Here is a 23473-nt window from a genome sequence, read left to right on the forward strand (position 1 = left end):
CGGGAGCATGCTGGGCTCTCCGAGGGGGGCGGAGGAATTGAACCCAGGCTGGCCAGGCCGGCTGTGTGCAAGGCAAACGCCCTACCTGCTGTGCTATTGCTCCAGCCGGGGGCGGGGTGGGAGGTGGGTGGAGGGGAGAAGGGGCGTTCGGGCGGAAGCGTCCCCTCCCAGGACAGCAGAGGGACTCACCGGTCAGCAGGGGGCCGTGGGACACGGAGGGGTCCAGGAGGAGGACGGGCTCCAGGCCGGGGAGCAGGAAGAGGGGCGCAGGGGGGCTCCCCAGGACGGGTCCTCGGGGGCCCGGAGTCAGGTGGGTCCTGAGGTCACCGTCAGCCTGGGGAGAGGCGGGAGCAGTCACGGGCGAAGGCGCCGCGGGGGGGGGGGGGGGGGGAGGAGAAGGAGAAGGAGGAGGAGGAGGAGGAGAGGAGGAGGAGGAGGAGGAGGAGGAGGAGGAGGAGGAGGAGGCGGAGGCGGAGAAGCGAGCGGGCGGGAAGGCGCCTCAGCCACTCACCCTGGCGGGCGCAGGCAGCCCCAGCGTGATTGCAGGCAGCAGGGCGAAGGGGGCCCGAGAGGTCTCCTGCAGCCGTGGCCGCTGGCCCGAGAGCGCCTGCCGTGGGGAGCGGGGCAGGGTCACTGGTCCCAGACGGCCACCGGGCCGGGGCCACTAGCTGAGGGGAAGGCCGGGCCCCAGACCTGTCCCAGGTGCGCCCAGCGGCGAGGCCTTACCTCGGAGCCCAGGACGGGGTGGGGGCCGTGCTTGCTGTCACTGGGGGAGCTGCACCCTGAGGTGGGCGTGCTGCTACTACTCGGGGAGGACTCTGGGGGGTCGGGGAGAGACGGAGTGCAGTCAGGGCCTGCCTGCCCCCCCCCCAGCAAGCTCCTCCCCGGCGGGCGAAGGCGGCCACCCGTCGGGGCCCCTGCCCCGGGGGCCCTCACCTCCCAGGGTGTCAGGGGGCCGCCGGCGGAGGTGGAGGTTGGACGGGGCGCTCCCCTTCCTGCGCAGCGGGTTCTTCCTCCCCTCCGGAAGCTTCTTGGGCTTGCAGCGCAGCTTCACGTTGGGCTCAGAGACTGCGGGGGGGGGGGGGGGGCACTGGGGTGACTGGCCCATTTTGCCCCGGGCCTCCGAGTCACGGCAAGGGACAAGGACGGCAGAGCCAGAGGGAAAGCGCCACCTCCCGCCCCACACGCCCACCCTTCCGCAGCTCACTTGTCTTCCTCAGAGGTAAGTGCTCCGGGGGGTCGCTGGACAGGCCCGGCACAGGGGGCAGGAAGCTGCCAAGCACGGGGCAGGGGGCTCCGTCCGTCTCCAGGGGCTTGGAGGCTCTAGGGAGCGAGGGTCAAGGCTGCTTTGGAGGGCTGAGATGCTGGGGGGCTGGCGGGGGTGGGCTCAGCTCTGGGTGGCAGCACCGCCCCCCCGCCCCTGCAGGGGGTCTCTCACGGGGAAGCAGGGCCCTGGGGGTTTGCGGGTCGGAACTCTGTCTCCCATGCAGGGCACCCGCTGACCACCCAACCTGTCCACCCAGCTGGGAGGGGGGGCTTCTGCACTTCGAGGACATGAGGAGGAGACTGGGCCAGAGCCTGGGCAGCAGGCGGGGCCCTTCGATCCCCGGCACCCCAAAAAGTCCCCCGAGCCCTCAGCACCGGGAGGTGTGTCCCAAAAACAAACGGGGGGGGCTGGGTGGAAGACTGTGTGTGTGTGTGTGTGTGTGTGTGTGTGCGCGCGCGCGCACGTGTGACCCTGCGTGTCTTAAGATGCATGTGCACGTGCGTGTGCTTGTACATGGTCAGGCAGTGTCTCAGGAGTGGGGAGAGACCGAGAAACGAGGCGGGTGGCCCCGGGAGGCGCAGAGTGGACGGGGCCTCACCTGTAGGGCACGGCTGTCTCCAGGGCCGCCTGCTGCTTCTTGAGGATCACCTCCGCCAGCTTCTGCCGGACCTCCCTGCTGGCCACGGCGCCTGCAGGGCCGAGGAGGAGCAGCAGAGTGGGTCTGGAGGGTGGGGGGGGCTTCCCTGTCCCACCCCCCCGAGAACCAGCAGGCCTCCCGGGACCCCGCCCAGGGACCCCCGCGCCCCCAGCCTTACTCCACTTGCTCTTGTCCTTGTCGAGAAGCTGCCGCACCTCTGGCTCTGGGTGGCCCGGCAACTCGGGCATCGATGCGTCCATGGGAAGCTGCGGGCAGGGCTGCCGCCCGGGGAGGAGTGAGGGGTTGAGGACGGGGAGGCTGGGGGCGGGGGGCGCTCCCCGAGGAGCCGGAGCGTCACCTGGTGCTGCAGGCCCGCCAGGAAGAGGCGCAGGGGCAGGGGCTGCTGCAGGGACAGCAGGCTGCGCTCCGGCGGGGGCTCCACCGCGGGCCGCGGGCCCACCTGCAGGTCCATGGGCCGGGGCTGAGGGCCAGGCGTGGGTGCTCGGGGCCGAGGCAACCTGCAGGCGCACATAGAGGGCCGGGTCAGCGGGGAGTCAGCCGCAGGACCCCCACGGCCCCCTGCTCATCTCCGGGCAACAGCAGCCGTCAGGGCACCTGCTGACCACCCAACCTGTCCACCCAGCCGTGCAGGGCACCCACTGACCACCCGAACTGTCCACCCAGCCGTGCAGGGCACCCACTGACCACCCAACCTGTCCACCCAGCCATGCAGGGCACCCACTGACCACCCAACCTGTCCACCCAGCCATATAGGGCACCCACTGACCACCCAACCAGTCTACCCAGCCATGCAGGGCACCCGCCGACCACCCAACCTGTCCACCCCAGCCGTGCAGGGCACCCGCCGACCACCCGACCTGTCCACCCCAGCTGTGCAGGGCACCCACTGACCACCCGAACTGTCCACCCCAGCTGTGCAGGGCACCCACTGACCACCCAACCTGTCCACCCAGCCATATAGGGCACCCACTGACCACCTGACCTGTCCACCCAGCCATGCAGGGCACCCACTGACCACCTGACCTGTCCACCCAGCCATGCAGGGCACCCACTGACCACCCAACCTGTTCACCTAGCCGTGCAGGGCACCCACTGACCACCCAACCTGTCCACCCCAGCCGTGTAGGGCACCCACTGACCACCCAACCTGTCCACCCAGCCATATAGGGCACCCACTGACCACCTGACCTGTCCACCCAGCCATGCAGGGCACCCACTGACCACCCAACCTGTCCACCCAGCCGTGCAGGGCACCCACTGACCACCCAACCTGTCCACCCAGCCGTGTAAGGCACCCACTGACCACCCAACCTGTCCACCCAGCCATGCAGGGCACCCGCTGACCACCCGCCCCCGGGCTCGGTGCCTTTTGCCAGCTCTGGGCCTGGTGTCGTCACGCAGCTACCTCAGCTTCAAGAGATGCCAGGGTTCCCTTACCCCCAGGAGTGCTCTGCCAAAGTGGTGGGCGCAGACCAGGTTTCACCACCATGCCCAGCCGGGCCAGAGAGGCCCAGAGGTGGGGCAGGTGTGGGAAGGGACACGGAGGGACCCTCCCTGGAGAGGTCTTTGATTTTTTGGGGGGGATGGCTTCTTGGGTCACACCCAGCAATGCTTAGGGGTTGCTCCTGACTCTCGGGGGACTATATGGGATGCCAGGGACCAAACCCGGTCAGCCTCGTGTGAGGCAAACACCCTGCCTGTGTACTATTACTCCGGCCCCGAGAGGCTTTTGTTTGTTTTTTGGGTCACACCCGGCAATACACAGGGGTTCCTCCTTTACCTTTACCTATATATATACATACATCAAGGAGGACTGGATGACAACAGGTGGTGAACTGAATGCTTCTTGAGGGGAAAACCTCACTAATCCAGGAATCGACTGTTAAAGATCTATAGAGCTGAAGGCAGCTGGGATAGAGAAGGGATCACTACATAAAGTAACAAAATAGGAGACCAACATCCTAGAATAGCCAGGGTAAGTACCAGGAGTTTTGATCCATGGCTTGGAGGCCAGCCACACACGCCAGGGGAAAAGGCAGCCCAGATAGAGAAGGGAGCACCAAGTAAAGGGTGATGGGAGGATCCTCCCAAGATGGGAGACGTGTGCTGAGAGTAGACTCTAGACCGAACATGACTGCCACTCAAGGCCTCTTCTGCAACCCACAGAGCCCAAAAGGAGAGAGAGAACAAAAGGGAATGCCCTGCCACAGAGGAGGGGTGGGATGGGGGGATGGGGGGTGGGAGGGATACTGGGATCAGTGCTGGTGCAGAATGGGCACTGGTGGAGGGATGGGTACTTGATCATTGTATAACTGAAGCCCAAGCACAAAAATTTGTAAGTCTACAACTGTACCTCATGGTGTTTCACTAATAAAAATCTAAATTAAAAAAAGAGAAGGGATCACTAAGAAAACAATGGTTGGAGGAATCAGTTGGGACGGGAGATGTTGCTGAAAGTAGTGATGGAGCAGACATGACGGCCTCTCAGCGTCTGTATTGCAGACCATAATGCCCAGCAGTAGAGAGTGTATGGGGAATACTGTCTTCCATGGAGGCAGAGGGAGGGTGGGAAAGGGGGATACACTGGGGATACTGGTGGTGGGGAATGTGCACTGGTGGAGGGATGGGTGTTTGATCATTGTGTGGTTGTAACCCAAACATGAAAGCTTGTAACTATCTCATGGTGATCCAATAAAATAAAATAAAAAGTTTAAAAAAATCTGCAGACTGGGGCTGGAGAGATAGCACAGCGGGTAGGGCATTTGCCTTGCATGCAGCCGACCCAGGTTCAAGTCCCAGCATCCCACATGGTGCCCTGAGCATGGCCAGGAGTGACTCCTGAGTGCAGAGCCAGGAGTAACCCCTGTGCATCGCTGGGTGTGACCCAAAAAGCAAAAAAAAAAAAAAAAAAAATCTGCAGAACTGAGCTTTCATAGTGAAGAGTTGGGGGTGGCAGGTATTTGAAGAGGGGGACCCTAAAACAGGTGGAGGGAAGCAGACACTCAGGTGGAGGGGGTGGAGTTGGGATGGTATACTCGTGGATATATTGTCAGTCACGGTTTGCACATGTTTCCAATCACTGACTGAACGCGTCAGTCGGTTCACCTCCCAACGGGGCCTCCCTTGCTGGGCTCTGCTCGCAGGCTGCGTCTCCTGAGGGTCCATCTCCTGCCTATGAGCTTACAGACGGCTGGGACTAAGCAAGGCTCCTTGGGGCTGGAGCGACAGCACAGCGGGGAGGGCGTTTGCCTTGCACGTGGCTGACCCTGGCCCGATCCCCAGCATCCCATAGGATCCCCCGAGCACCGCCAGGAGTAACTCCTGTGCATCGCCGGTTGTGACCCAAAAAGCAAAAAAAAAAAAAGTTAAGGTTCGGGGGCTGGAGCGATAGCACAGCGGGGAGGGCGTTTGCCTTGCATGCGACCCACCTGGGTTCGAGTCCTAGCATCCCATAGGGTCCCCTGAGCACCGCCAGGAGTAATTCCCGAGTGCATGAGCCAGGACTAACTCCTGAGCATCACCAGGTGTGTCCCAAAAAGAAAAAAAAAAAAAGAAAGAAACAAGGCTCCTGGCCCTTCTCCTGGTGACAGCTAGAGGACCCGCGTCCCCAGGACGCCTCAGGAGGCAGCTGGAAACGGAACTAAGAAGGGCTTGTTCCCTGCCACCAGGCAGGCAGCACGAGACGCCTCTTCATTCTGGAAGGACCCACGGGGCCCGCTGAGCCCTGAGATGCTTGTGTCCCCCCTCCCCCTGCCTTCCTGCCTCGATGCACCCCAGCAGGCGGGCAGGGGGACGCCCGCCTTCCTGTCCCGGGCCCAGAGCTGGCTGGCTTCCGTGCCTGCTCGGTTCCTTCTGTTTTGTGGCCGACACCTGGCTGTGCTCAGGGCTCACCCTGGGCTCTGCGCTTCGAGACCACTCCTGGCAGGGCTCAAGGACCCCAGGGAGTGCTGGGGACTGCAGCCGGGTTGGCCTTATCCCCCGTGCCGTCCCTCTCACCCCTCGGGCGTCTTTCTTCTCCCTCACCCTGCCTGTGGTGCCCTAACTCCATCCCCTTCCTCGGGACCCCCCACTTCCCAACGCTCTGGCCCCCTCGCCTGCTGCTAGGCCCCGCCGGCCCCCCCGGTCCTCGCCCGTAGCCCCTTCCAGCCCTCCTGGTCCACTCCCCATCAGGGCCTCTTACCTGTGCCAGGGGACGGGGGCAGGGGGCTCACCTAGGTCCCATCTGTGGAGAACAGAGACAGAGATGAGGCGCTGCCGCAGGGCCGGGCCGGAGAGGGGAGGGGGTGCCCGGCTGCCAAGAGCAGACCAGCAGGAGAGAGGACGAGCCACGCCACGCAGCCCACCCAGCTGCCCCTCCCTCCTCCCTCATTCAATCCCACCCGCGACAGACTGCTCAGTGCGAGGGCTCAGCCCACAGAGGCAACAGGGGCGCCCTGGATTCCTCCCACAGTGCTCCCAGCCCCGTCTGGTGTGCGCGGCTCCAGTGACCGCAGGGCCCGGGGGAGATGGGGGCAGGGAGATGGGAGGGAGAGGCGGGCAGAGGGCACGGATGTGGTGGCTTCACAGAGGGTGGCCCCAGGACCCTGGCATGAACCCTTTCCCAGGGAACGGCAGTGCTCGGCTTCTTCCTCAATCATGGGAAACTGAAAGACCAGGACAAGGCCTTGTCCCCTGGTTCACAGGCCAAGGGCAGTCACCGTGTCCCCTCCAGCAGGCAGCACGGGACCCCGAGGGGCCCAGAAGCTGTCAGGTGGGACAGACATCTGAGTCCTGAGGCCAGAGGGACGCCTTCTCCTGACAGTCCCCGCTGGGGGGAGGGGGGGTAGGAGGCAGTCGGGAGACTGGGCGGCCTCTGGGGGGAGCGCTGGCTGGACCCACCCTGCTCGGGGCATGTGCCCACCCTGCCCTGCGCTTTGGGGGGTGAAGTCTGGTAGGAAAAGGCTGCTTCGCCAAGCCCAGTGCAGTTCAGGGTTCGAAGTCCAGTCTCAGCCAGTGCCACGCGGCCCACCCAGAGACACCTGCTTTCCTGGGGACACGTCCCGTGGATGCGCCCCCACCCGTCATTGTCCCCAGGGCTGACGGACAGCACCGGTCAGCTCCAGACGGGGTCTGATGGGAGGCGGGGACGCCGTGCACGGGGCTTCTCTCCCGGCCCCTGCGGGGACAGCACCTGAAGATCTTTCTCAAGCCCCGAGGAACCCTGGAGCCAGGGGCCTCTTCCCCTCCCTGGGACTCTGCATGGGGCCAAAGGACCAGACTGACAGAAAGCACAGCTGGAAGCAGGCGCCTCTGGGGACGGTCGGGCACACGCCCTTCTTCCCTGAGTCAGCCTGGGGTCTCCGCCCCGGGATCTCTTTCTCCTATGGGCCCTGGTCTCTGAGAGAAGCTTCTGAGCTGGGCTCCTGTCTGCCTGGGGCTGTCCGGGGCTCTGAGGCCCAGCCCCTGGGCCCTGCCGCAGGGGATGTTCTTGTTCTTCCGTCCGTGCTCCAGGCTGGCAGCGCACTTGCGCCTGGGGCCAGGTTCTCTGTGCCTCGGTCCTGCTGACCTCGGGCTCTGAACACCATGAACACTGTGCACCCTGTGAACAGGTGAAGCGCTCATGTCCCCGAGCTTTGGCCGCGGGAGCTGGTTTGGACGGCAACTCCTGGGAAGAGTTCTGCACCGGTCCCCCTGCCCGGCTCCGTGCTGGCGCCTTTTGAGTTCAGAAGAGCCCGGAACCGCAGAGATATGGGGATGGCACCCAAAAGGTATACGGCGGGTGCTGAACTGGAGCAGGAAAGGAATGTCCCACCTGGGGGTGTGTGGAAGAGCATGGAGACCCTCCTCACTGGGCCATCTCAAGGGCTAGCGGGGTCCAGACTGAAATGCAAGCTGGAGAGAACTGGGAGTCCAGGAACACCAGTACAGGCTGGAGCGATAGCACAGCGGTGAGGGTGTTTGCTTGCACGTGGCCGACCCGGGTTCGATTCCCAGCATCCCACATGGTCCCTGGAGCACCGCCAGGGGCAATTCCTGAGTGCAGAGCCAGGAGTAACCCCTGTGCATCACCAGGTGTGACCCCAAAAGCAGAAAAAAAAAACACAAAACACCAATACATTGGAGCCTTCCCCACACAGTTCTTCAGAGAAATGATGAGCTCCTGGCAGTGTTTGGGGCTTTCCCCTGGCTCTGCGCTCAGGGACCACGCCTGGTGGGGCTCGGGGGGGGATCACAGAGCATGTGGGGTCCCTGGCTGCACACTAGGCAGGTGCCCTACCTGTGGTGCTCTCTCTTTGTCCCCAGGCTCCTGGCATTTTAGAATCCTGGCAACTCCCTCCCTGCCCATCTCCAATTTTGCCTTCTTTGGAAGCAAATATACACTCAGGCTGCAGAGTCAGGTTTTGTGATGCTGAGGCAACTGTCACTGTCACTGTCCTCCCGCTGGTTCATCGATTTGCTCGAGCGGGCCCAGTACTGTCTCCATTGTGAGACTTGTTACTGTGTTTGGCATATCAAATATGCCACGGGGAGCTTGCCAGGCTTTGCCGTGCGGGTGAATACTCTCGGTAGCTTGCCGGGCTCTCTGAGAGGGATGGAGGAATCGAACTCGGGTCGTCTGAGTGCAATTCAAACGCCCTACCAGCTGTGCTACTGCTCCAGCCCCACATAAAAAGTATTATTCCTTGGGGGTATGGTGCCACCAGCAGGCCAATCTCTACCTGTGAGGCGAGTGCATCAGCAGCCTGGTGGCGCCTTCAGACTTCCAGATACCCCCAAATTGCTGCTGTGCCTTTGGCCAGACCCCAAAAACTTTGGGCAGAGTTTACCAAGAAAGTAAACTGCCAAATGTTAGGTATGTGGGAGACACACCCACAAACCACCTCGGCTCAGCTATTTCCTGACCAAACTGCTTAACGGCCATGATCCCAGAGACTCAGAAACAAATCTCGGAACCCAGCAGCTTTTGGCAGAAATGCGTCTGGTCCCTGCAGTAGGGTCCGGCGCCGGGCCACCCCAGGGGGGAATAGGTTTTGTGCCTTGGCCTGTTCCCTCTGGTGGCTCGGTGGCCACCATCCTCCAGAGGCCACTGGACAATCAAGTTTGGGCCCACAGTGATGAGACAGGCAGGGCCTCACGGGATGGGGGTGGAGCAGGCCCTTTCCTTCCTGCCCCAACGAGACCCAGGGTCGCCACCCACAAACAGCCTCTCTGGCTCCTGATCAAGCTGCTTAACGGCCATGATCCCAGAGACTCAGAAACAAATCTCGAAACCCAGCGGCTTTTGGCAGAAATGTGTCCGGTCCCTGCAGTAGGTTTACAGGCGCTGGGTCACCCCAGGTGGGAACAGGTTTCATGTGTTGGCCTGTTTCCCCTAGACAATTTCAAACACACAGCACCTGGTTTCACTCAGAACCGAGGGGCCCCCATGGGTCTACACTGGTCCTGGATGACCACCAGAGCAGACACAAATGTCACTTTTCTACCCCATGCCCCAGACCTCATTGTCAAGATGGGGCTGGGGAGTACCCTGACTAGGCCTGCTACACGCCCCCACCCCAGGGGTTGTAGCCCCAGGTAGGAAAGCGGCACCCAGAAGCTCCCTCCTGCGCCTCTGACGCCTTTTTGTTTGTTTTCCACTGGGGAGCCACAATGGATGATGATCAGCGGGTTACTCCTGGCAGTGTTTGGGGGACCACGTAGTTTGCCGGGATTGAACCCGGGTCAGCGGTGTGCGAGGCCAACGCCCTCCCTGCTGTGCTATTGCTCTGGCCTCTCTGGTGACTTTTCCCCGGCTCTTCCGTCCACACAGCCTCGCCGCCTGAGCAGCTGGGGAAGGAGCACTGGCATCAGGGCGCCGGGCTTGCCTGGAGGCTGACCCTGCTCACAGCCCAGGCTCCCCACTTCCCTGAGGCCCGGACAAAGATTTCCCCCGAGTGGGGGGTGTGGGGGCTGGCAGGCCGGCCAAAAGCTGGGAGTGAAATGGCTTCAGGAAGATCCCAGGGTAAACAAACACAAAAGAGAACATCGTGACTGCTGGGCCCGAGGGCAGAGCAGGGGGGAGGGGAGCAGGCGTTCGGGGCCCCAGGTGATGGAGAAGGGGCGCAGGGCTCATTCAGACGCCCTCTCCGGCCCCAGAGAAGGGGTGGGTAAGGGGGGCGTGAGGTCACCATCACCCTGCAGGTCGGCCATGGAGGCAGGCCTGGACCTCACAGGCCTCCTAGAAACCACTTCTCGCTATTACTCCTCTTGTTCATTTTCTCGGCACATCGGCCGCTTCCTTGTTCAGATTTTTCCAGAACCCAAGAGTCTGCAGCCTGGCGGGGAGCCTCCTGGCATGCAGTGAGCGGTGTTAAAAAAAATGAGGGGTCTTGGGGGCTGGAGCGATAACACAGCGGGGAGGGCGTTTGCCTTGCAGGTGGCCGACCCGAGTTCGATTCCCAGCATCCCATAGGGTCCCCCCCCCCCCCCCGAGCACCGCCAGGAGCAATTCCAGAGTGCAGAGCCAGGAGGAGCCCCTGAGCATCGCCGGGTGTGACCCAAAAAGAGAAAAAAAAAGTGAGGGGTCCATGACGTATGGTGGACTCTGAGGGCCACTGGACCCGGGGAAAGCACTGCCTCAGTGACCAGCAGGGACAGGAGAGATAGGCCCGACCTCGGGTGGCCGCTCTGAAGCAAGTGGGAAGAACATCTCCTCGGGCACTGGAGATGAGCACAGGTGGCCGCCTGCAGGCCTGCTTGGGCCCAGCACCGCCTGGTCTCAGAGCACCACTGGGGATTTGCCCCCGTAAAGAGCATCTTTTGGGGCGTCTGAACAGGGCGGCAGCGCTGGCTGCAAGCACTGCTCTGCCTGGCAAGGGCTGTGGTCCGCCCCTCCAGCTCTGCGGGTGGCCCTGCCCCCAGCGCCACAGCCCCCGCGTTTGTGATCCTCCGTGTACGGCCAGGAGTGTGCAAGCGTCACACCCTCCCTCCCACACCCAGTCCACTTCCTGCAGGACGCATTCCTTGACCCTGTCTCCGAGACTTCTGTAAACTAACAAAAGCTAGTTTACTGCTTGCCAGGGATCACCACTAATCCCCCTCGCCCTCATGACAGGCCAATGAATCACCCACCAACCAGCGGCTCCTCCCTGGATCCCCCATTCTGCAGATCTGGAGACCGAGGCCCAGCCGCATCAAACACCTTGTCTAAAGTCACGAAACATGGGCTGAGACTTCAGTCAGACAGCTGGGCTCTAGAAGGTTCTCCAGCAAGCTTCTGCACTGACCCTACTTGCACAGCCCCTCCTGGGGGGTGGTCAGGGTGCCACCCAGTGTGGTCCCTTCGCCCTTGGCCCCATGGAGGCAGCCCTGGAGAATCACAGAGAGCAGCTGTGGGCCTGGGAGACCTGAGGGATGAACTAACTGCCTGGGCGGGCGGGGGCTTTCAGATGCCCGGCTTCCAGTGCTCTGCCTGGGGGGAGGGGCTCCCCAAATCCAGCCAGCCGCCCCGCTTCCCTGCCCTGGCGCAGAGGCTCAGCTTCCGGCTGAAGGGCCTTGGGACCGGGACTAGGGCAGCGCAGTGGAGGGTCTTGGGCCTGCAGGCTCCGGGCCTGGCCGTGCAGAGCAGGAGGGAGCCGGGGTGAGGGGCGGTGCGGAGTGCCCGTGGCCGCTATCTTTAGCTCCTGACACCTGGGTATTTCGCAGCCGCAGGATGTCCGGTTCGGAGTCTCTTTCTGGGAATCCCTCGGTGGCTGCTGTCAACAGCCCCACACAGCGGGGGCCCAGGGCCGGCCGGCCCCACCCCCTGCCACCGAGATGAATCAAACAGGAAGCAGAGGTGACCGTGGCAGCAGCGGGCGCGGCTGGGCCTCCCGGGATGGAAAGGCGGCCGCTGGCCCCCGGGGTCACCGGGAGGAGGAAGGGCCTTTCTGAGCGGCGGGCAGGCCAGGGGTTCCCGGACGACGGCTGCCCTCTGGGGGAGAGAAGCAGGTGTCTCCCTGCCGACTATGGCCAGGCCGGCTGTGCCCGCTGCCACCCTGCAGGAGGGCAGAGCCCCGGCTCGGCGACAAGGGTGGCGGCCCGAGTGGCACCCCTGGCATCCACTTCCTGTCGCACGGTCTTCTCCCTGGGGCAGCCCTGCCCTTCCCATCCAGGGAACTCCCGGACAGACAGGCCCGCTCCACACACACACACACTTGCACACACTCACACTCATACACTCACACACACTCATGCACACGCATAAACACCCTCTCTCATGCACATACTCATACACACTCACAGACACACTCACACACACGCTCATGCACACACGCTCATGCACACACGCTCATGCACACCCCCCCCCCCCCACCCCACGCGCACACAGGCCGCGGCGGCGTCTCTCCCGGCTCGCCCCCACTCACCCTCAGCCCCGGCTCCAGCGGCTCAGCCCCGGCGGGGGCACCGGGCACCGGGGCACACGGCGCCCCCGCGGCCCGACCCCCTCCCCGGCAGGGGCGCCGCGGCTGGCGCGGGTCGGACGGGACCTGCGGCGGGACCTGCGGCGGCGGCGGGCGGGACCTGCGGCGGCGGGCGGGCGGGACCTGCGGCGGCGGGCGGGCCGGCCCCTCCGCATCTTCCTGCCGGCCGCGCCCCGCCCCGCCCCGCCCCGCGGCTCCGCTCGGCCGGCGCAGCCTCGACCCGGCCCGGCCCGGGCTCTTTCTCAAGGGCCCGACAGGAAGCCCCGCCCCGCCCGGCCCAGCCCGCCCCGCCCCCCCCCCCGCCCGCCCGCCAGCCTCGGGTCTGCCCCCGGCCACTGCCCACCCTCACCTGGGCCGTCCAGCCCCCCTCCTGGGCCCCCCCAGGCCCCCTCACCTGGGTCACACCCCCCCACCTGGGCCCCCCCAGGCGCCCCCCTCACCTGGGCCCCCCCAGGCCCCCTCTCACCTGGGTCCCCCAGACCCCCTCACCTGGGTCACACCCCCACCTGGGCCCCCCCAGCCCCCCAGACTGCAGGGAAAGGTGGGCACGGCACAATCCAGCACTAAGACGGGCCGGCACCGAGCCTCGGGTCGCTGCAGGCATGGCACTGCCCGGGTCTCACAGACTGAGGCCTGGAGGGGCCAAGGCTGGGCCACGGTCACACCGAGGCCTGGTGGGGCCTCCAGGTTCCCGAACTCAGGGGGCCCTTTTCAGAGCGCACCCCCACCTGCACCCCGGGCTCCCACTGCCCGCACCCAAGGGGCACAGCAGCACCCTCTCTAGGAACCCAGAGCCACCCTCTGGGGTGGAGGGCCGACCCCTGGAGGGGCCCGTGCCCACCCAGAGACTAGACGGGAGCCATGTGCTCTGCTGTGCCCACCCCGGAGGCTCCCAGCGCTTGGTGCTCCCCTCCGACTGTCCAGCCTCCAAAATGTCCCTGTTATCACTTTATTGCTTCCTGTCCGCGGCCTCCAGCCCGGTGTAGCTAAACAAGGAAACCTCCAGGGCTGCCCCAGGACCAAGCACGGCCTGAAAGCCCTCTGGAAACTGTTGGGCCACGTCTGAACCAGGTTGCATAACAGGCAGTCACCCCGAGCAGCTGCAGGGCCCAAGGTGCCCTCCACCCTCACTCCTTCTCTCTCCCTCTCCTCTCCCTCCTCTCCCTCCCTCCCTCCCTCCCGGTCCCCCCCCCCCCCAGCCCGGTCTCTCACAAGGTCAGGCATCCCAAAGATAATGGTCCTGAGCGCCCCGGGGGAGGCAGGGGCCACTGTGTAGAGCACCCTCCCATCCCCGCCCTTTCCTGCCCAACTCCATGGCCCAGAGGGGCAGCCCAGAGAGGCTTGTGACTGGCAGGAAGTCAGGAATGCCGCATTAATATCAGTCACAAGAACGACCCCCAAGCCCCCCATTCCCGCTGTGTCTTGCCCCCCCCTCCCCAAACACACACACTTTCCCTGCTGTTTCTGAAACATGGCAGAGGTCCATCAGGCGTATCTGCTGGGGGGGGGGGGGGGGCAGAGCTTGCTTTTTTTGCAGCCAGGTTCTCACCAGCTCACCAGTCCAGCCCGGGTGTTAACACCGCCTCCAGGGAGCCGAAGGCCAGATGCAAGCTCCCGGGTGCCAATCTGAACAGAGCAGCTGTGAAGGCAATTATTCGCCAACTGGGGAAAAAAATTTTTTTTTGCCACACCCAGTGGAGGTGCTCAGGGCTTCCTCCTGGCTCTGTGTTCAGGGAGGAACACTCCCGGCAGAGCTCGGAAATCACGGAATCATATACGGAACGGAACCAGGTTGGCGGCATGCTGGGTAAGAGCCTGGTCTCCTGGGCCTGCAACTGGGAATGCGAGGAGATGAAACTCACTGCCGAAGGAGGTGGACAGGGCCATCCCAAGAGAGAGACATGCACGGAGTGTGACCCTATCTTGGTGAACAGCCCCACACAGAACGAAGGCACGAGGGGGCTTGGGGAGGCAGCTCCACAGAGCGTGCGCAAGGCCTTTTGCTCATTTCTGGTCCTGAGCCACCACACCCAGCAATGCTCAGGGGTCCCTCCTGGCTCTGCACTCAGGAATTACTCCTGGCGGTGCTCAGGGCACCGTGTGGGATGCCGGGAATCAACCGGGTCAGCTATGTACAAAGCAAGCGCCCTTCCTGCACTGTTATCTCTCACTATCTCCAGCATACGCAAAGCCTTGAATTCGATCCCTAGGACTGAGCCCCTCGACTTTTAATAGGGGTTCCGTCCCTATTAAAAAAAAGACTAACAGGGCCCAGAAAGACACTGATTCCATCTCCGGCACCACCTACAGCCCCTTGAGCACTGCCAAGAGTGAGCCCTGAGCACAGAGGCAGGAGTAAGCCCTGAAGACAACCTTTTGTGGCCCCCAAACCAAACCCACAAAGACAGAGAATAAGATGATGTGCGTGACGGTCCTGGGTGGCGATCTCTGCTTGCCCGTCTAGCCTGGTTACCTTGCAATGCCCATGCGTTGCCTGGGTGACAATGACACAGACTCTCTGTGCAACATGCAGAAGGGCGGCGCGGCCGAGGGCCCATGAAGCCGAGAGGCACCTGCCCGGCTTCCGTGAGAACAAGGCCCTCGTGGACGCCACCAGCATACGCTTGGCTCTCATGCCCTCTGACAAGCCACAAGCCCGAGTCCTTCCCTCTCCCGTGGCACCCAGGGCCCGGCCTGCCGGTGCCGGTGCCGCTGTCAGGACTGACTTCACGAACGCTTGCGAGCCAAATACTTGTCTTTTCCTGCAAGCGACACCCTCCTGCCACTTGCAGGCCCTCAGTGCCGGGAGGCTGCTGACAGCCCTGACCTTCCCTGGCCTGCCCTGCCTCCTGCGGCTTTTAAGAGCTGCCAGGAGGGGCTGAGATAAAGGTCACTCGGCAGATGCCAGGCAAGGTGTTCCACTGTGGGCCGGCCGGGCAGGCCTGCTCCAGACCGTCCCCAGCGCCAGCTGGCGGGGATGGCTCGGGGCCACCCAGCGTCCTGCTGCGTGGGCGGAGGCTGAGGGTGGTGGTGGGAAAGAAGAGGGTGGGGTCCACCCCGAGAGTCCTGGTGGGAGCATCTGGACGCGCGGCACTGGCCTGGTTTCCCTCTGTGAGCTGGGGCTGGGCCCAGTTTCTGCTCTGCGCCTTTCCCATTCCCTATCCCTGACCTTCAGAAATCTGCACGATCCCATTAATAATGATGACAAATATTCTGCGAGCACTGACTTCAGAGCTGGCACGGGGCGCGGGGGGGGGGGGGGGGGGGGGGGCGGGGCGCTGGACCGACTTTCCTCTCTAGAGCCACCGACTAACTCCAGGAGGTGGAAAGGATCCGTTTTCGCACTGCTGAGAAACAGGCGCAGCGAGCGAACGAGTGAGGCTCCCTCAGGGTGACACGGAGTTGCTGGCGAAAGAAAGGAGACCCTGCCAAGGGCGACACAGACGTCGCCCCCATCCCACCCGCCCTGGACTTTGCCATGGGCACAGTGGGGTCGAAGACGGTGATTCATGCCTGCAGCCCTCTCCAGAATCCCCGATGTTTACATGTGCACACAAGAAAAATCCCCTCTTGAGGGAGGAGGAAGCCACGACCTCAGAGGCCCGACGGAGCCGTGCTGCTGGGGGCTGACGCGGGCTGACACCCACCACCGCTCGGCGTGTGACAGATGGCCCTGCCACCCCAGGATGGCCCTGCAGGCCAGCAGGAGGGCGAGGTGCGGCCTCCTCAGCTCCAGGCCCTGCAGCCGAGGCCCGCGGCCAGCCCCTGCCCGTGGGGCGGGGTCCCGTGCCAGCACCCATCGTCTGGCCGGGACTCACGCCCGCCCCCGCCGGGACCCAGGGGCAGCAGCGGCTGCTGTGGGCAAACACTGCCCGCCGCCCCGCCCCCAGCTCCCCGCCCCCACACTTGCTAACTGAAACCGGCTGCTGCTATTTTTAACCCTCCAGCTCCCCGGCCTGGGGCTCCCCCCTCCCCACCCCCGTCCCAAAACGGGTGCCACCCGCCTGTCACGCTGAGAGCAGTTCCACAACCTCAACGTCCCGTCCCGGAGGGCACAGCGGATGCCCCTGCAGGTTTGTGGGGCAAGAAAACAAGCCCGTTCGCGCGCCACGGCCGAACTCCCCGCCACCCAGACCTCGGTCTGAGCTGCCGCCCGGCATCCTGCAGGGCCTGCAGGGTCTCCTGGAGAGTGGGGGACCCCGGGGGGGAGGCAAGACCCTCCCTGCCCGCTCCAGTCTCTGTCGGCCAGGGTTCCAGTCCCTGCAGGTGGGAAGAGGGTGAGCCGGGAGTTCCTCCGGGAAGCCCCCACCCGTCCCGTCCAGCCCAGGCCCGGCAGGAGCACATGTGGGCCCCGGAAGTGCAGGCTGGCCTGTGGGCTGGCTGGGGTGCGTGTGCAGCCGTGCGTGCATGCGTGTGCAGGGTGTGCACGCACAGGGAGAAGCCTTGGCTCCCGCTGGGAGCTTTCCTAGTGCTCAGCTGCTCTGGGTCCCCGCGGGAAAGACCGACGACACGCGGGGAGGGGGGCCACGGAGGGGGAGGGAGTTGGCCACGCTCCCCAAGCAGCTCAGAAGTGCTCGAGTGCTCTCTTCCAGATGGCAGCTGTCCCTGGGGGTGTCCCCCAGATCGGGGAGCACATCCCAAGAGCCCAGGGGAGGCTCTCGAGCCAGCCAAGGTGCCCTCCTCCTCACCTCTCCTGTCCTCTCTGGTTCCTGCCAACCCCTCTTCCAGGACCCCAGGACCCTCTCTGCAAGCCGGGCTCCCGGCTCTTCCTCAGCGATTTCCCCAGCCAGGTAAAGAAGCCCCAGCGCCCCCCTCCAGGAGCTGGGGGAGCCGAGAGGGAGGGGGTGAGGCAGGAGGCCAGGCGGGGGCGGAGGCATGGAGCGCTCCTGGGGAAGGCTCTGACCTGCCCCCAAACTAACCCGGCCAGGCCCGAGATCCCGATCCCGTCCCTCATCCCCAGGCAGGCAGAGGGGCCGGCTCAGACTGGCCCCGTCCGGCCTCCCGGCTCCCCGGCTCCCCCTGCCATGGGCCGGGCCGCTTCTAGAGGGGCAGAGACCCGCCGACTTCTGCGCCAGGCAAGAGCCAAGCAGTTCCCCTCCAGTGGGCAGACGGGGCCTGTGCCTGGCTGGGGGCGGCTCCCAAGCAGGACTCGGAGGGGACCCTTCCAGGCTGGGCGGGTGAGAAAAAGTCCCAGTAGCACCTGCTCAGTCAGACACTCACCCCCAAGGAAGTCCTCCCTTGTTTTTCTCTGTTGCTGCGCCCACTTTTTTTTCCTTCTTAAGGCTTATCGCCGTGTGTAACCAGATATATAAATACACACACACACACACACACACACACACACACACACTTCTTTCCTTGCTCACTTGTCACTGTTGGCGCCACTCGAGTGGAAGCTCCCTGAGGTCAGACGTGCTACTGTTGACCTGGGCCTGGCGCCTGGCACCCACCAAGGCGTGCTCACAGCCGGGAAAGGAGAAAGAGCGGCATGTCGGGCTCTGGGAAGGGCCTTCTGACCGCCAAGGCCATCCTGAGGGTTGACACCTGATGGTTCTGGGACTTCCCTCCCCCGCCCCCCAGAGAGGAAAGTGGCATGCAACAGGGTCTGAAAACCGGGACCCTCGGGGGCAACACCAAGACCCCGTCCATTCGCGTGCTCGGTGCTTCCCTCACGCCGGCCGGGTCACAGGCACACAAAGACCCTCGGAACGGCTCCAGCTCTGTCCTGCTGCCGGCTGCCGGCCCTGCAGCCACGGGCCCTGTGGGGGTCTCCCCTTGCTCGAAATCAAACGTGAAGCGCGTGGCCCCATCCATGGGGGCCGAATATGGCTCCGTCTCAGAACCACCCGGGGCACAGGTGGAATCCGAGGTGCCACCCTGCAGATTCCGAGGGGCCTGCAGCCTTCACACTCCTCCAGGTGCGCCCAAGGCAGAGGCCCCAGAGAGGACCGGCTCTTTCCAGCTGACATCTGGGGCGACTCCTCCCAGGCAGCCAAACGCCCGCGGTTAAGGGGCTCACCTCCCTGCATGCATCTCCACACCCGACCCCCGCGCCCCGAGCCAGCACACAGTCAGCCACAGACAGCCCGAGGGTGCTCTTCCCACGCTGGCCCCCACTGAAGACTCGCTCCCGCAGGGACTGTCTCGGGGACCCCCGCCCAGGCCCCGAGACGCTGCACTGGCATCGGCCCGGGCTCACCTCCACAGCCTGCTCCAGCGCCCCAGCAGGGAGGCCCAGGAGGAGGAGAAGAGCCAAGTTTTCTCCAAAGCCCTCCGCAGCCCAAGGGAAGAAGTGCCCAGAGCCTTCACCCAGCACCCCCCGCCCCCCATCAGCCATCCCCCAGCCCCCTCACCTAAACTCTCCTGGCTTGGGCCAAAAGGGCTCCAGAGGGGGAGGGGACAGCCAGGAACTCCTCCTAGTGCCCAGGCCTCTAAGGAAGGGGCTGTCTGGGGGCGCCTTCCTGCAGCCTGGAGGTCTGGGCTCCCCGGGGAAGGTTTCCACAGAAACGGGGGGGAAACATTACAGGGAAACACAATACCCGGCAGGGTCACCTGCTGACCAGGCTTCCTGCTGTGTTGCCCACTGCCCCCTGGCCCCATCGACTCATGGTCCTCATTGGCCTCCTCTGGCCTCCACTGGCCTCTGCTGGGGCCTCCTCACCAGTGCTCGCCTTCCTGCCTCCCTGGGCCAGGGAAGAGGAGACCTTAGGCAGAAACTCCCCTCCACCGCTGCCGTCCAAACAACATCAGGAACGGCTGGGGAGCTGAGCCCCCTGACTGCTAATCCTACCGACACCCCCACCACAGGAAATCAAAGCTTCCTGCCCCAGAGGAAGTGCCCCATCTAGCGAACAAATCCAAAACACACAAAAGCACACAGTCCTGGAGCCAGAGCGGGAGAGAAGCCCCCACCCCACCTCGAAGCGCCCTCCCGCAAGTCCAAGGGCACAGGTCACGGCCAAGGGAAGGTGTGAGGGGCAGGTGAGGGGAACCTGGAGCCCGCTAGCGAGGAGATCGAGGGAACAGAACTAGAGTTCTGGGTCCCGTCCTGCCCTCTGACGAGGTGGCGCACGCAGAGCCCTCCATTAACTTGTCTGTCTTCTCTCGGGTCTCTGCCAACTCCCAAATTACTAGCCTTTAAGGATCGGGAGAAAGAAGACAAAGAGGAGGTAGGTGACACCTTCCGCCTGCAGGGCCCGCCCGGCAGGCCTGCCACAGCTCCAGGGGGTTCTATTCCCCATCACACAGGAGCTCCTCACTGGCAGCAGTTTGGATGCGTGGATGGACGAAGAGGAAGGCCCGGGTCTCGGGCCCAGAAAGAAGGAAACAGGGAGTGGAACCGCCATCACGATGGACGTGGATGCTTCTCTTTCTAAGGAACCTCTCTCTTCCTCCGCGCTCCTGGAAGGGCACTTGAAACTGTCTCCTCATTTCACCCAAGAGAAAAACTAGACTTCAGTGTCAAAGCTGAGCATTTAGGGGCTGGAGCGGTAGCACGGCGGGGAGGGTGTTTGCCTTGCACGTGATCGACCCGGGTTCGATTCCCAGCATCCCATAGGGTCCCCCAAGCACCACCAGGAGAAATTCCTGAGTGCATGAGCCAGGAGGAACCCCTGTGCATTGCCGGGTGTGACCCAAAGAGAAAAAAAAAAGCTGAGCATTTAGATTCCTGGCAGGATCAGTGCCAGAGGGCAGCCTCTGCCAATTCAGGATCGGAGCTTAAGTAAGACTGGTGGCCAGAGAGACACCCTCCCCGGGGTGCAAACCGAAGAACACACAGAGCTCAGGAGAACACTGCCCGAGGGCCCTTCCAGAGGTACCAGGGAAAGCCAGCACCAAGTCTGACTGCCGGCCCTGTCAGGCGCCCAGACGGGGATCCCAGGTCCCCTTCCCAGCCGGGTTCACCAGCTACGACTTGGTTGGGGCTGCTCTGTGCCGTGTGACTCAGAGGAACAGGAGTTCCTTACCTGAGGCAGGTTGCAGAGAGCAGGATGCCAGGCTGAGAGGAAGTCAGAGAGGACCCACGGGGAGGGGGCGGACAGACACGTGAAGCAGCTCTGGGCCCTTTCGGGACGTGTGTGGGGTGCTGTCGGGGAGAGCAGGCACCCGAGTGCCCCCCGAGAGGACAGAGGGCAGAGTCCCAGCCCCAGTCTCTCAGCCCCATGACCAAGCAGGGCATCTTGAGGAAAGTCCCCAGGAGTCCAGCTGCAAAGAACCACGAACAGAGGGACGAGTCCAGAAGCCGAGCCCCCGCCCCCCGGCTGCGACACTGCGGGCCCGAGCCCGGGTCCGGGCGGGCCGGGCAGGGCGTCACACTGATGTGGAGCAGGGGCGTGGGGAGGCGTCCGCAGCCCCGCCAGCTGTCCAGCTGCTGGGCGGGCGCGGGGAGGGGGGAGCGGGGGTGCGGGAAGGCGCAGGATGGGCAGGGGCCGGGACCAGAGGAGCTTGCCTGCGAGAACGGCTGGAGAGGGGGGCCCGAAGCGGCTCGGGTCCCGGGGCGCTGGGCGACCGTGCGCAAGGGCCGCGCTCTCCAGTCCAGTCCGAGGCCCGGGACCGGGGGGGGGGGCGCGGTGCCACCCCGCGCCTGCCTCCTCCGCGCCGCCGGCTCCCGCCCCCGTCACCGGCAGCCGGGGGCCTGCGGGACCGCACGCCTGTCCGTCCCGCACCCGGAGTTCCGCGGTCCCCGCCCGCCCCAGCCCCCTGCGCAGGTGTCTCCGCGCCCCGGGGTGCCCGGCGGAGGCCCCTCGCAGCGGCCCGCGCCCTCCCGGGCCGGCGCGGCACGGACGGGGGCCGGGCCCTCGCCGCCGCCCGGGCCCGCGCTCGCCGCCCACCCGGCGCCCGAACTCACCCGCGCGGGCCGGGGTCGCCTGGGAGCGGCCGCGCGCCGCGGCTGCAGAGCGACTGTGCGGCGCGGGAGGAAGGGAGGGGGCCGGCGGGCAGGATGACAATGGAAGGAAACGCTTTATCTGCGCCGGCCGGGGGAGGGGAGCCCGGGACTCGCCGCCCGCGCGCGCACGCGGGGGGCGCCGGCGGCCCCGCTCCGGAAACGCAGCTGCCGCCCGCCCGCGCGCCCCGCGCCCCGCGCCCCGCGACGGACGCCCCGGCCGCCCGGCACGCACACGCGCGTGCACGCGCACACGCACGCGCCCCCACGCACCGCACAGCGCGCGCGCGCCCCCAGGGACACGCGCGGACATCCGCGCGCGCGCCGACACGCACACCCAGGCGCACGCACCGCGCGTCACGCACACGCGTGCACACCCATGCCCACGCACAGAGCACGCGCACGACTTGCCTGAGGAAGGTTCTAGGGGTCTGACTCGAACCTCCGCCGCCCTCCCACCCCACCCCCACCAGGCCCGCCGAGGGGAGCCGGAGGGTCCAGCCTGTTCCTATTAAAAGAAAAGGGGGTGGGGTGTGCCGATGATTCTGAAAGTTTTCTTTCTTTAAGGCGATTTCTCAAGGGATTCCTGCCCTCCTGTCCTCGTCCCCTCTTCCTCTCATTCCGCCGCGCACCCCCCGCGCTCCCCCTCCCGGCCCCTATGAGTCAAACCTCTGCAATGCGCCCAGTGTCTCCCAGTGCATTACAGCGGATCACAGAAATGTTCCAGTCTGTGGGTCGGAATGCGGCCGCCTCCGGCCCTCCCTCGGCTAACAAACTCGGCTCCGGGTTTGCGCCCTCCCTGCCCCCTCCGTCCCAGCAGGACCAGAGGGTCAGATGCAGGGGTCAGGGCGAGGACCTTGCCGCGGTGCTTCCTGGCTAGCCCGGCGCCCTGTCGCCGCCCGCGGCAGTCTCCCGGGCCCAGACGACAGCCCTCCGCGGGAAGACCCACAAGCCCGAACACGAGGCCCTTCCTGGAGTCGGAGGCCCAAGCTGGAAGGCCGGGTGCCTCTTCCCGCTGACCCCTTCCTTCAAAGGCCTGGTGCCTCTTCCCGCTGACCCCTTCCTTCTCCCAGCCCGGCAGCCTGAGATTTCTAGCCCGAGGGAAACCGAGCCTGGGCCCGCAGCGCGCATCGCTGGCCATGCTGAGGGCCACCTTTGGACCGCAGACTCCTTGTTCCGGCAGAACCTCTCTGGCTTCTTGGCCGGATGGTGAGCCGCTCACTCCTGTTCCTGTCCCTGATCACTTGGCCGGCTGAGCACTGTGACTTGGCCCATTCACTCCTCCCCTGGCATCCGAGTGCTCCTCCAGGACATCAATACTCTTGGCACTCCGTCCAGTCTCTCCGTCTCTCTCTGCCTTGGCCTTCTGGTTCTCACGCCTTCTCTAACTCCCTTTCTCCTTTCTGTCCTTCCCATTTTCTCCCTCTGCACTCCAGCCCCCTCTCCTCGTTACTCCTGGCACTTACTCCTCAACGGTCGTTGATATTCTTACTTTTTTTTTTTTTTTTGCTTTTTGGGTCACACCTGGCAATGAACAGGGGTTACTCCTGGCTCTGCACTCGCAATTACCCCTGGCGGTGCTCAGGGGACCATATGGGATGCTGGGAATCGAACCCGGGTTGGCCGCATGCAAGGCAAACGCCCTACCCGCTGTGCTATTGCTCCAGCCCCGATATTCTTACTTTTTATTTCCTTGGAATTGGTCAGTCTTCATCACATCCTCACGCTTTGTCCCTCGCTGGCCTGGCCATTCTGTTTATGTTCCTTCCAAATGAATGCTTTCCCTGTCTCTTTGTCCTGTTTGAATCTTTCCAACCTTATGAGCTGTACCGGGGCATCTCAAGCTTTTCCACTCACAGCCCCTTTCCCCCCCAAGAAATGGAGCATGGCTGAGAGCGGTCAAAAACACTTCAAAGTCACAACGCTGTTGGTTTTCACTTCATCTCCAGAAGTCTTTTTACTATTGGGGAACGCTCAGCAATCTCCACCTTCAGTCATGACCCACTGTGTAAAAAGGTAGTTAGCGTCTGAAGGCTCAGAGCTCTGGAACCCTTGCCGTGCACGCGAGAACCCTGGGTTCACTCTCCCTGCATAACTGAGAGCAACCTCTGAACACTGTCGGGTGTGGCCCTGAAAGCCAAAAACAAACAGAAAGAAGCCACCCTACCTTCTGGGAGGGCTCTCCTTTTCCCAGCTCCAGAGGGCGTCTTCCCTTAAAGGAACCCACCCTAGCACATTGTCAG

At 64.2% G+C, this 23473-nt stretch overlaps 2 protein-coding genes across 2 annotated transcripts in view; both read right to left on the minus strand.

The window, feature by feature from the left end:
- Nucleotides 1–2419, minus strand: part of HDAC7 (histone deacetylase 7) — a 13620-nt gene extending 11201 nt beyond the window's left edge. Inside the window, exons 1-8 of the mRNA XM_056117808.1 lie at nucleotides 2263–2419; nucleotides 2083–2182; nucleotides 1866–1956; nucleotides 1208–1323; nucleotides 937–1068; nucleotides 727–818; nucleotides 512–607; nucleotides 190–334 (exon numbers count right to left, since the gene is read on the minus strand). Coding sequence (XP_055973783.1) covers nucleotides 190–334; nucleotides 512–607; nucleotides 727–818; nucleotides 937–1068; nucleotides 1208–1323; nucleotides 1866–1956; nucleotides 2083–2182; nucleotides 2263–2376 — 886 coding nt within the window. The 5' untranslated portion in view covers nucleotides 2377–2419. The remainder of the gene's footprint in view (nucleotides 1–189; nucleotides 335–511; nucleotides 608–726; nucleotides 819–936; nucleotides 1069–1207; nucleotides 1324–1865; nucleotides 1957–2082; nucleotides 2183–2262) is intronic.
- Nucleotides 2420–11171: 8752 nt separating this feature from the next.
- VDR (vitamin D receptor) overlaps nucleotides 11172–23473 on the minus strand; it is a 104678-nt gene continuing 92376 nt past the window's right edge. Inside the window, 3 exon segments of the mRNA XM_056117756.1 lie at nucleotides 11172–11252; nucleotides 12290–12446; nucleotides 13904–13972. Of these exon segments, the coding sequence (XP_055973731.1) occupies nucleotides 11172–11252; nucleotides 12290–12446; nucleotides 13904–13972 (307 nt within the window).

The sequence above is a fragment of the Sorex fumeus genome, unplaced genomic scaffold (assembly GCF_029834395.1).
Source record: "Sorex fumeus unplaced genomic scaffold, SorFum_2.1 ptg000036l, whole genome shotgun sequence".
In the NCBI taxonomy this organism is placed as follows: Eukaryota; Metazoa; Chordata; class Mammalia; order Eulipotyphla; family Soricidae; genus Sorex; species Sorex fumeus.